This window comes from Mytilus trossulus, chromosome 11, assembly GCF_036588685.1.
Source record: "Mytilus trossulus isolate FHL-02 chromosome 11, PNRI_Mtr1.1.1.hap1, whole genome shotgun sequence".
Classification (NCBI taxonomy): domain Eukaryota; kingdom Metazoa; phylum Mollusca; class Bivalvia; order Mytilida; family Mytilidae; genus Mytilus; species Mytilus trossulus.
In genome coordinates this window covers 3,323,643-3,337,783 of record NC_086383.1, presented here as the reverse complement: position 1 = coordinate 3,337,783, position 14,141 = coordinate 3,323,643, and the positions used below count along the sequence as shown (strand labels likewise).

The 14,141-nt window shown below is 33.6% G+C and overlaps 1 protein-coding gene across 1 annotated transcript in view; it reads right to left on the bottom strand.

Moving 5' to 3' along the window:
* LOC134690650 (uncharacterized) overlaps positions 1 to 14,141 on the bottom strand; it is a 147,171-nt gene that overhangs the window by 109,256 nt on the left and 23,774 nt on the right. Inside the window, exon 5 of the mRNA XM_063550642.1 lies at positions 754 to 933. Coding sequence (XP_063406712.1) covers positions 754 to 933 — 180 coding nt within the window. The remainder of the gene's footprint in view (positions 1 to 753; positions 934 to 14,141) is intronic.

Sequence of the window (14,141 nt, the reverse complement as noted above, 5' to 3'; positions counted from 1 at the left end):
GGATTAATACCCATATTTGTGAAACTTAATTGTCAGGCTCGGCCATAGGTCAATATAATCAAACAAAATTTATTGTAGAATTTAGCCTTAGTCATTTAGATTTCTAGATTTCAAAGTCTATTGTGAAGACTGCCCTTGTACATGAAACATGCCATTATAGTACGGCAAGTCTTGCCATTCGTATGCACTGAATGTTTACTATATGGTGGATATGTACACAATGCTCAATGAGACCTTCAATAATGCAAGTAGCATGCACAAAATGGAAATCTGTGATAACATTGTTTGTAACAGAAAGAAATATATATTTTAAAGTTTTTGGTTTCTTATAGCTTTTTAGGTCATTAAAGCATATGGTATGTGGCTTACCATTCAAAGGGAGATAACAACCATATGACATTTTATTCCTGGTCTGAGTTATCTCCCTTTGTTTGAAGTATTTGTGCTTTTGTAAACGGACAATATAATTTCCCATAAAAACTTCATTATGCTGAAAACTGAGGATTCTTTTATTTTCGTGAGTACCAATTTTCATGGATTTAGGAATACTTAATTGCATTTAAGAAGATATTTCATTTTGAGGTTTTTTAAAAGTCTGCATTTAATCATACCGCAAATTTGTAGTTTGTTTAACATTTAAATTCTTGGTTTTCAGGTTTTTAGAAATCCACAAAATTTGATATCCAACGAATATTAATGAATCTACAGTACCATGGAAACAACTTAAACTTTTCAAAAGTTGCTCATCATTACCTGAGTAATTTATGGCCCCTTCATCTGTCTTTTCTTCATTTCTTTCTTCCTTTTCTTCGTCCTCATTCTTACTGCCACCTTGTATAGACTGACTAGTTGTGGAAGAACTTCTGCTGGAGGGTAGGGACAGACATTCTAGTATAGGAGCAGAACAAACAAGTCTAGTCTTCATATTATCATCTGAAATAGAGGAATTTATTGGTGACTTAATTTGGAAAACTTGCCGTATTTTTGCTGCTCTATATAAGCAACTAAAAATAAATAAAATCATGGTTTTACCTGAAATGCAAGAAACATTAATAAGAAACATGTGAAACTGATTTTCCATACTGTTTCGTCCATTTCATAAATAAGATTTCATAAAAGGTTAACAAACTGAAGCAATGTTTTTTGTCTCCTGAACATTTAATCTATTAATTAGACTATTTACCTGATTTATCATTACATGAGCAACATGAAGGGTGCCACATGTGGAGCAGGATTTGCTTACCCTTCTGGAGCACCTGAGATCATCCCTAGTTTTTGGTGGGTTTCGTGTCGCTTATTCTTTAGTTTTCTATGTTCTGTCATGTTTACTATTGTTTGTCTGTTTGTCTTTTTCATTTTTAGCGATGACATGGCAGTTTATTTTCAATTTATGAGTTTGACTGTCCCTATGGTATCTTTTATCTCTCTTTTAAGCAGAGCACAAGCATCATACTGAATCAAGAAGGTTGAGAGTTTTCTTCAAGAATACAAAACAGACTCTTGAAAGCTCAATGACAATTGAAAGCAAATTTATTGGGAATCAAACATTGTTGAATTATTACAACAAATAACTATAAAATTGCTCTCCTTTATTTTCATTAAAGTATCTTTTATTCTTCCTTTTTCAAACTCATATCGCCTGTTGAATATCAGTTAAAGTATAATTTGGATGAAATCCAACAATCTGAAGCAGCTTTAATGTTGTACATTACATTTTCTCTCCTGAACATTTGATGAGAGCACAAGCATCATACTGAATACAGAAAGATGACTTTTTCTTCAAAAAATACAAAACAAACTGAAGTACAAATTTGAAAGCAGATTTACCTGGAATTAAAGATTGATGAATTATTACAACAAACAACAATAAAATCTCATATTTTCTTAATAATATTGAGAATGGAAATCGGAAATGTGTCAGAGACAACAACCCAACCATTATAAGAGCAGACAACTTGTTTTGATTTTTTTCATTTGAGTATTTTTCTTCTTCAAAGTAATTAATATCTTCAATGTCACTATTCCTAAAGAGCATGTACAAGGGGAGATAACTCAAAATACTAAATCTATTTTCATTATTGTAAAGAATTGTGAATGGAATCAATTTAATAGTTTTAATATATTTGATGATGTTTTATGTCACTTTTGGCTACGTCATAGATGTAGAATGTTTTAAACAGTATGCAATAAATGATTACAACATAAAAGTTGCAACAATTATTGAGCAATAAGTGCTTGTTCTTCAAAGCCTCACTCAGTAAAAAAATCCACTATAATAATCTTTGTGACAAGCCAATTTTTTAGCAAAATTTATATTTCCTAGAAGCATAAAATTAAAATTGAGAACGGAAATGGGGAATGTATCAAAGAGACGTAACAACCTGACCATCACCTGGAGGTGTCCTTGAAGCAGCTGGCCCTTAAACAAATATATACTAGTTCAGTGATAATGAACGCCATACTAATTTCCAAATTGTACACAAGAAACTAAAATCAAAATAATACAAGACTAACAAAGACCAGAGGCTCCTGACTTGGGACAGGCGTAAAAAATGTGGCGGGGTTTATAAAACATGTTTATGAGATCTCCAATTCCAATTTACAAGGTGATAGGACATGCCACTGTTGTGATAGGTCACATTTTACCGCTTGAAATATAGGAATAGGTAGGAAAAACAATCAGAAGCGTATGAGCAGGTCAAGTTCATTCATGTTAATACTCAAGTTACATGAAAAGCCTTGTAATTTTCTCCCAGTCAAAAGTCTAATAAGTTGACAATAAGGCTGTGCTTTGACCTAAAATGTTACTTTATTAAATTGTGACTTGGATGGAGAGTTACCTCTCATTGGCACTCTAATGCGGCATTAAAGCAACCAACAATCAATCATTGGCATTCATACCACAGCTTCTTATATCTGTATGATGTATTGTAAAATTATAATGTTGATTTATGTATGCCTTCAACCCATACGGGTACAAATGTGCATTTATATTCAATAAAGTTATATCTTATTAATACCATAAGGAAACTGAGCCTTCAATTTGTGCTTTGATCAAAGGTGATTTCTTCTTTATTATGCTAATATGTGATTCTCTAAATTTTACACTTTTATATTCTACTTTTCCAAATCACCACATGAAACACAACCACTGTGCACGGGAAAGGGTTACATTTTTACTTTTGCAATTTATGAAAGGTAAACATTATTAAAATCTAAATTAGATGAATAAGGGTGTGGTTACAGTACTCCAACTGCACCTTTATCTATTAAATATTGAAGTGGACCCCTACCAAAGATTTAGAGACAATTGTGTCATAAACCTCTTATGTAGCCAATGCTTCATATATCATAAATACCTTTGTTTAGATATTGATGATATTTAACACTATTTCTTATAATCCTAAGTTGTCATTTCATAACTTGGTTAAGATATTGATGATATGAAACACTATTTTTATCCTTGTGAATTCTCAAAATTTCTACTTAAAGAACTTTAAATCCTTCCATTGCATTTTTAATAGAAAATCAAATATACCACAAATATTATATTGATATAACTCCATAGTAAGCTCTTTTTGTCTGCCAGGATGCCATTAATTTGTTCAACTTTAAATCACTGTCATAAACTAACTTACATTAACCACAAAATACATTCACTTTCTCAATTTATTAATACCACACACAAAAAAACAGCTACAGGCATTTTTTTCCAGGACACAATACTGTAAGGTGCCTTCTGTTTAAATTTAACCACACTTAATCCATATCAACATATGGTCAAATTTCTCTGTGTTCTATAATGACCAATGTAGTGCCAGCTAGCTCTACAAAAGTGAATATTAAACAAGAAATAAATATGCATGCCTCAGTGTAGATAATTTTGAAAATGAAAATTCCTTCACAGTAGAACCAACCCTAGCCTATATATAAAGAGATGTGATATGATTCCCAATAACACAATCCATCAGAAGTAAATAACTTGTGGTTTAAGCAAGTTACGGTTACAGCATTCAATAAATGAGTAAAACCCATACTGCATTTTAACTGCAAATGCGTAAAGAATGTGTACCAATTACATGGTCATTTAGTGTTTCCATTCAGGGAGAAAATAACGGAGATAAAAAATCCATTTTAGAACACTGATGTCTATATATAGTTTTACTATGATGTTTAGAGATAATCAACTATGGTCTGACTTATGGCCTACATTCCATTTCACTACAAACACAATGTCATATCATTTAATTATATTCTAATTAAACCTGAATTTATCATATTAAATGGGATACTTTACTTCCATGTTGATGCAGTGAATTCTATATTTCAAAATACACAAATATCCACAAGAATAATTTGAAGCTAATCAAAATCATTCTATACTAGACTATAAGAGAGACGAAAGATACCAGAGAGACAGTCAAACTTTTAAGGTGAAATGTATTAATTAAACCAAAATATTTAAATCAATAATTTAAATTGCATTTATTTCCCACCTTTTGATAAAGATATATATGTAAAGTATTTAAACTTTTTGTAACATAGTTATCCCCCCTTAAACAGAACTAACCCTCTCTAATCCCCTTATTGACCAAATAAATCCCCATATTCACCTTTAATCCCACCCATTTCTGGTCTGTTATATGAATAAACATTAAGGACTATAAACGTACAAATAATATTTTATTTTCTCAATGTGGACAAGGGAACTGCATGTAAATACCTCATTTGTAGAGAGACTTGAGTCTTATGTATACGTAATCGTTTCATTTATTATCCAAAGAATATTAACATCATGTCCGGGACAGTCCCTTGAACAATTCCTCTGACCATTAATTATGCCTACTTTTACATTAGCCTCTTTATTTCTTTCTATTTTTGAACATTTGATTTTGGACTTTCCATTTTGAATTTTTCTCTGAGTGTTTTTGGTTTTTTCACCTTTTTTTTTATCACCTTAGTCACTGTCCACAGGTCAATGTCCTGTACTTCTTAGGGGGGAATAATATAATAGAATATTTCTGTCACTTGGACCTTATATAATATATATATATCCTGACACGTGACAGACACCAATTATTCAACAACTCCAGATATTAGGAGTTTTTAACAACCTTGACTTGCTATTCAGTCCTGGCAGTTGGAAACAACTCAATAAGTTCCTTTGACCAATAATACCCCTATGGTGACAGTGATTCCCTATATTATAAATGCATGAAGGCCATACGGTTACCTACAGTTGTTAATTTCTGTGTCATTTTGGTCTCTTGTGGACAGTTATTTCATTCGCAATCATACCACATCTTCTTTTTTTGTAAGCAATAATTTACAGTGGTTTATCTGCCCCTATTTCTCTTCAATGTGACATGAATTCCCCTAATTTACCCCTACATGAATTCCCTTTATAGACCCCCATTGTTGACAAACACAACAATACCTTATCCTTTTCCAATATAAACCTATAAATCATTGTGATCTTTGACATGCTTAATAAGGCAGGTAATTATGCAATTAAGTTCAAATTTCTGCTCCATAGAAATCAATTCCATCACCATTAATTTACGGCATTCTAAAACATAAAACCTTTCACTGTTATGACTATTGAAAATGAATTAAATATGTCTTTGTTTTTATATAGAATGTCGATTTTAATGTCCCATTACCACTTCATTCCTCTGCAATAAATTCTTTTTTATTAATACTTTAGTGAAAGGAAAGAAATTTGTTATCTATCTGCAACACAACAACAAAATGTTTTGAAAGACAGACTTTGTAAGTAAGTATGATCAATTCAGACTTTTCTCACAATCAATAGGTGGATTTAAGGGGGGGGGGGGGGGGCGGGGGACCCGGGCCCCCCTTTTTGGGAAAAAATTTGGTTGCTTATATAGGGAATCACTGAAGCGTGACTGAAGTGGGCCCCCTCTTAGGTCAGTCAGTGGGCCCCCACTGGATCCGCCACTGCAATCAATAGTACTGTCCTCAATATTAGTCGTAAATATTTTTGTGAAAGAGTCTTTGGAGAGTACAGTGATTACTGGCCTCAACCTAGAAAATAAATAGTATTGGACTAGCTCTGGTTATTTGCCTAATCTAGTTTATGAAACAAAATAAAAACCATGCAGCTCTGAATACAGCTCTCATTTGGTGAATGAAACAATCAATATAAAATCAGCCCTGGAAACCACTCTCATCTGATAAATGAAACCATATAAAACCAACTCTAAATACAGCTTTCATATGGTGAATGAATACATATAAAACCAACTCTAAATGCAGCTCTCATCTGGTGAATGAAACCATATAAAACCAGCTCTGAATACCACTCTCATCTGATAAATGAAACCATATAAAACCAACTCTAAAAACAGCTTTCATTTGGTGAATGAATACAAATAAAGCCAACTCTAAATACAGCTCTCATTTGGTGAATGAAACCATCTCTAAATAAAGCTCTCATCTGATAAATGAAACCATATAAAACCAACTCTAAATACAGCTCTCATTTGGTGAATGAAACCATCTCTAAATAAAGCTCTCATTTGGTGAATGAAACCATCTCTAAATAAAGCTCTCATCTGATAAATGAAACCATATAAAACCAACTCTAAATACAGCTCTCATTTTGGTGAATGAAACCATCTCTAAATAAAGCTCTCATTTGGTGAATGAAACCATATAAAACCATCTCTAAATAAAGCTCTCATTTGTTGAATGAAACCATATAAAACCAGCTCTAAATACAGCTCTCATTTGGTGAATGAAACCATCTCTAAATAAAGCTCTCATTTGGTGAATGAAACCATATAAAACCAGCTCTAAATACAGCTCTCATTTGGTGAATGAATCCATATAAAACCAACTCTAAATACAGCTCTCATTTGGCAAATGAATCCATATAAAACCAACTCTAAATAAAGCTTTCATTTGGCAAATGAATCCATATAAAACCAACTCTAAATACAGCTCTCATTTGATGAATGAAACCATATAAAACCAGCTCTAAATACAGATGAATTACTTTTGAAACATAATAAAACAACAGAGTTTCAATGTCCTCTGACTGTTCACATAAGGTACATTGAGGACTGTTCACATAAGGTACAAGGACTAAACAAATCAATAACCTATAATTTCTAGAAAATCTGGTTTGCTTTTGTTTTTTATAAACTTTTTAAAAGTATCATCTTCAAGAAATGAGCAAATGTGATATCCAGTAAAATTGTTAATTCCAAGGATCATAAATTAAAAAAAATATTTGAACAGAGCTTATTTTCAAAAGTGTCACAGACATTGCTGACGTAAACCTATGATATAATGAGTGCTTTATTATCATGCAATTTCAATATAATAAATGTATCCAAGGAATATAACTCTTTGCTAATTAAATTATTTTTATAATCTGTCTAGAATTTTACACCTGAGAATGCTTACTTGACCAAATATTCAGGCATTATCTTGTTGCAACTTGAGAAAGAATAAACTGCTTCATTCATAATTAATGTTAATGTTTTTTTAAAAGTCATTCAGATATGTAATGTTAAACTATGAAAGGTCCTCTGGCAAAGGTATAAAATATTAAAAATGCAAGACTAAATTAAGTTATCTCCCCTTATACAGAAGGATATGATTGACAATTTGACCTTTATTAACCTTTAAGATTAAGTATGAATCCTGTAGTCATTCCTAGCTATCAGTCCCCCTCATACAATGAAATATGATAAATCTAATGTGAAGAAATGTTACACAAAAACATTTCCACTCGACTTGTTATAATACTGTGTAATTCAGAATATATATTAAAGCGTAATAAGGTTCACAATAGTTAACACCAAGTATATGTATTTAATTATCAAGATTTAATTCATGGATTTATCTGATTGTTTAATATGGTCCTTGGTATAATTGACTGCTGGTAGAAACATGTTCATTGTTTATACATAATTATAATGCACTTAATTTAAAACTTCATTAAATTTTCAAAGGGAATTTTGTTTTACAATGTTTTATTCAATAAAATTTCAGTTTGTATTAAATAGTATGTCCTTTGAACTTTTTCTTAATTAAATAAAATTCTGATTTACAATATGAAATTAATATTATTATATAATAAAGGTTGTTAGCTGTGCAGAAATTATTGACAAACTGACCACAGGCAATATTAATTGAGTACACAATAGGATCATATTTGTTATGATAGTTATAATTTCTAGTTAATTATATTGATGTAGTTTTTATACCAATAAAACAAACATTTAAATACACAATTTTACAATCAATTATATACAGATATAAATATACAATCAGAAAATGGAATATTTGAATTTTGTCCCAGTAAATTATTATATTTCTGTGTTTACTGGTCATCATCATTAATGGTTGGTCAAATTTGTTTTAGTCTTAAGTACAAATATTTATATCTATATTCCTGGACCCTCAGATGTCCAATTCACTTTGTCTTTCATAAACTCTGCTTCTATATATTCCTGAACCGAATTGACCCTAATAATTCAGTAAATTACTCTGATTTTCAATAACTTTTTTTATTAACTTTCTAGACCCTCTTAAAGCCAATGTCCAGCTGATCTTCAATAACTCTGCCCTGATAAATCCTTTGGAATGGAATCTTCTATTGTATAAAAACACCATCAATTATCTGGACAAGGGAATGGATTATTTGATGTCCGGAGTTTCTACTGTTTAAATCAATTCTTTGTTTTGTAACTGAAGGCCACTAACTAAGTCATCCCAGATGATGATAATACCTGTAAGAATGTCATTGTCTGCATGTTATACATTTTAGACTTAAATGCGATTTTTATTTTTACGATTTTGAGAAAAATCCTGTTAAATTCATATAAAATATTTCAAAATGCGAGTTTAAATTATTGCGTTTACAACTCAGTCGCATTTTTCGCAATAATAAAAACCTCGCATTAATATCTGAATTTACAGTATATAAACCAACTTTGTAAACAAAATGTATCAAAAAAATATCAAAGATGATTAATAATTGTTAAAACAAGTGAAACTGCGAGCTACTGCTCACTGATGATACCCCCGCTGCAAACGGATAATATTAATAGTGTAAAAATATGCAAGTGTTTCGTAAACAGGAAGTTGTCGAGTGATGAATCTGAAAACGCATCACACAGTATAACTGACCTATATAAATCCTGTAACCAAATTTCAGAAATCCTTGTATTGTAGTTCCTGAGAAAAATGTGACAAAAATTTTCAACTTGGCTATCATGTGTAAAATCATACAAGTATTGGGTAAACAGGAAGTTGTCAAGTGATCAATCTAAAAACGCATCACACGGTATAGCTGACTTAGATAAACATTGAAACCAAATTTTAGAAATCCTTGTATTGTAGTTCCTGAGCAAAATGCGACGAAAATATTCATGGGACGGACCGACTGACTGATGGACTGACTGAAGGACAGACAGAGGTAAAACAGTATACCCCCCCTTTTTTAAAGTGGGGGTATAAAAAACAAAATGAGAAAGTGGCTTGGCACTTAAATCATCAGGCTTTGTGGTGCATTACAGGGCAAGGGTCCATTGCTAGACACACTTTATAAGGTCAGGGTTCATTCCTAAACAGATTTTACAAGGCCAGGGTCCATTGCTAGATATACTTAACAAGGACTGGGTCCACTGCTAAACAAACCTTATAAGGTCAGGGTCCATTCCTACATAGACTTTACAAGACAAGGGTCCATTGAAAGACACACTTTATAGGGCAAGGTTCCATTGCTAGACACACTTAATGAGGTCAGGGTCCATTGCTAGACAGACTTTATAAGTGCGGTCCATTGCTAGACACACTTTATAAGGCCAGAGTCCATTGGTAGACAGACTTTACAAGGTCAAGTTCCATTGGTAGACATACTAACAAGGCCAGGGTTCATTGCTAGACACACTTAATAAGGCCAGGGTCCATTGCTAGTCACACTTTATAAGGCCAGGTGCCATTGCAAGACACACTTAATAAGGCCAGTGTCCATTGCTAGACACATTTGTGAGGCCAGGGTCCACTGCAAGACACACTTAATAAGGCCAGGGTCCATTGTTAGACATACTTTATAAGGCCAGGGTCCATTGCTAGACAGACTTAACAAGGCTAAGGTCCATTGCTAGACACACTTTATAGGGAAAGGGTCCATTGCTAGACAGACTTTACAAGGCCAGGGTCCATTGCTAGACAGACTTAAAAAGGCCAGGGTCCATTGCTAGACACACTTTATTAGGCTACGGTCCATTGCTAGACAATGTTTATAAGGCCAGGGTCCACTGCTAGACAGACTTAACAAGGCTAAGGTTCATTGGCATTGCTAGACACACTTTATAGGGAAAGGGTCCATTGCTAGACACACTTTATAGGGAAAGGGGCCATTGCTAGACACACTTTATAGGGAAAGGGTCCATTGCTATACAGACTTAACAAGGCCAGGGTCCATTGCTAGACAGACTTTAAAAGGCCAGGGTCCATTGCTAGACACACTTTAGAAGGCTAAGGTCCATTGCTAGACAATGTTTATAAGGCCAGGGTCCACTGCTAGACACACTTTACAAGGCCAGGGTCCATTGCTAGACAGACTTTACAAGGCCAGGGTCCATTGCTAGACACTTTATAAGGCTAAAGTCCATTGCTAGACAATGTTTATAAGGCCAGGGTCCACTGCTAGACACACTTTACAAGGCCAGGGTCCATTGCTAGACATACTTTACAAGACCAGGGTCCATTGCTTGAAACACTTTTCAGGGCCAGGGTCCATTCCTATACACACTTTACAAGGCCAGGGTCTATTGCTAGACACACTTTATAAGGCCAGGGTCCATTGCTAGACAGACTTAACAAGGCTAAGGTCCATTGCTAGACACATTTTATAGGGAAAGGGTCCATTGCTAGACACACTTTATATGGACAGGGTCCATTGCTAGACAGACTTTACAAGGCCAGGGTCCGTTGCTAGACAGACTTTACAAGGCCAGGGTCCATTGCTAGACACACTTTATAAGGCTACGGTCCATTGCTAGACAATGTTTATAAGGCCAGGGTCCACTGCTAGACAGACTTAACAAGGCTAAGGTTCATTGCTAGACACACTTTATAGGGAAAGAGTCCATTGCTAGACACACTTTATAGGGAAAGGGGCCATTGCTAGACACACTTTATAGGGAAAGGGTCCATTGCTAGACAGACTTAACAAGGCCAGGGTCGATTGCTAGACAGACTTTACAAGGCCAGGGTCCATTGCTTGACACTTTATAAGGCTAAAGTCCATTGCTAGACAATGTTTATAAGGCCAGGGTCTACTGCTAGACACACTTTACAAGGCCAGGGTCCATTGCTAGACAGACTTTACAAGACCAGGGTCCATTGCTTGAAATACTTTTCAGGGCCAGGGTCCATTCCTATACACACTTTACAAGGCCAGGGTCTATTGCTAGACACACTTTCTAAGGCCAGGGTCTATTGCTAGACACACTTTATAAAGCTAGGGTACATTGATAGACACACTTTACAGGGTCATTGTCAATTGCTAGACACACGATACAGGGCCATTGTCTACTACTTAACACACTTTATAAGACCAAGGTTTATTGCTAGGCACACTTTATAATACCAGGGTCCATTGCTAGACACACTGTATAAGGCCAGGGTCCACTGCTTGACTCACTTTACAAGGCCAGGGTCCACTGCTTGACTCACTTAATAAGGCCAGGGTCCACTGCTAGACGCACATTCATAAGACCAGGGTACATTGCTAGACACACTTTATAAGGCAAAAGTTTTATTGCTAGACACACTTTACAAGGCCATGGTCTATTGCTAGACACACTTAACAAGGGCAGGGTCCTTCTTTAGACACACTTCACAAGGCCAGGGTCCATTGCTAAACAGATTTAATAAGGCCAGGGTACTCTCTTGATACACTTTATAAGGTCAGGGTCCATTTAAAGAAGACTTTATTTAAAAAGTTTTGGTTCACTGAAAACATAGTTCAATCAGCAAACAGGTGTCAAGTTTGTGTCAATATTTTAATAGTGCATCAAATGAAAAATTAATATAATATATGCAAATTAGCCTTCAAATTAAATATAATTATATGTTCCCTTTAAATGTTGTAAAGTCATCTATTGAAGGACAGTTTGTAAAACCTGAAGAGTCAAGTACATGTCAACAGTGGTGTATCAAGTGAAAGAGAAAAACAATCTGTTTCTAAATATTGACTTTGTCAATAATAAAATTGGTATTTAACTCTCTTTATCTGTTTGTAAATGTTGACAACTGTTTAATCAAACATGTTTCTGTGAGAAATAAGGGGGTTGTATTAGTGCAATGTTCCCCCTTTACAATCGACGGACAAAGACTTTTATTAAATGTCTCAATGTATCACATCGTTATGACAAGGTTTCTTTTCACTGTCCAAACAACATGTAGGACTCAGCTCAACATTTTCTCATGACTTACAAAAAACATAACTTTTTATATTAACAGAGTGTATTGTTATGTCTTCTGATGAACACTTCCTTCTTTGATTTAAGAACATTTGTCTATAAGCCAAAATGGTCCTTTAAGCTTGCTGTTTGTGTGAGCAAGGCTTGAGATCTGTGTTGAAGACTGTACTTTGACCTATAATGGTTTACTTTCATAAATTGTGACTTTGATGGAGAGTTTTCATGTTGGCACTCATACTACATCTTTCTATTTTTTTTAAAACATATCTATATATGTTCACCAAAAGATAAGACCTCAATTAGTTGCACTTAGAAATGTGTGATTGGACCAAATATGTATACTTATAGTTGTTAATTTCTGTGTCATTTGGTCTCTTGTGGGGAGAGTTGTCTCATTGGCAATTATACCACATCTTCTTTTATATATCATGCTGGTAAAAAATTAATTAGATGTGGTGTAACTGCCAATAATAATTCTCCATCAGAGACCAATGCCAACTATAGGTCATGGTGTCACGGAATAGAAGTTCCTTCATAATATAAGTTCCAAAAGGAACAAATATTCTGGAAAATTATTTCCATAGGAATAAATATTACAATATATGTTCCTAACAGAATAAATGGTATAGAATATTTGTTCCAACAGAAATAGATATTATGACAATGCTTATAACAAAGTTTCCATTGGAACTTCTATAAGGCGAAACAAATATACAGTCTTCAACAATAAACAAAACAACCATACATGCCATAGTAAGCTACATAATTTATTCAATTTAGTAATTTATTTCTTTTTGTAATGTTATTGAAGCAGTTATTTTTGAAGAATATTTGAGTGTAAAAGCTTACAATAATGCTCATTACTAGTTTTTTTTAGGAATAAATTATTCATTAAAACATGTGCAAAGTAACTGGTAATTTGGTGGGTATAAATTATTCATTAAAACAAGTGCAAAGTTAATGTGAAAGATTTAACCTATGGGGATATATTAGCAAGTCAGATGTAAATTTGTACATCAGTGGTATCTCAACAGAACTATTCTTCTTAAAAACTTTGACAATTTTCAATTCTGAAATTTCAATAATCTTTTGGTGTGCATATTTGAAACAAACATTCAGGCTACAAAGTTTAAGGGTGTGTTTACAGGAGTGGATCCAGCCATTTCAAAAGGGGTTCCCAACCCAGAACAAAGTGTGTGTGTGTTTGTGAGGGGGTCCAACTATATGTCCCCTTGTAAATACATTTATTGTCCAAAAAAAGGGGGTCCAACCACCAGAACCCTCCCCTGGATCTGCCACTGGTATACACAAGTAATAGAACATGGCTATGTCGGATAATACAGGTTTAAGATGGGTTAAAAAAGAGAAATTTAACATGTCCAAGATAAAAATGAGATACAATTAAACATGACAATGAAAAAGGTACCCGTGTCTTTATTTGTTAAAACTATATAAACTCTTATTGATTTCACCTTGTATCTGAATTAATACTTAATAAATCATGAGGTCCATTGTTGTTAAGAAGTTGAAATGCATGAACTAATAAATTTTAATATCTTCACAATTTCTTAGCATTGTTAATTTTTCCTGATATAAATCACATATATTGTTATATTGTATCATAGTTACATTACAGTATTAACTACTTGTCTTATAACATATGACAAGAAT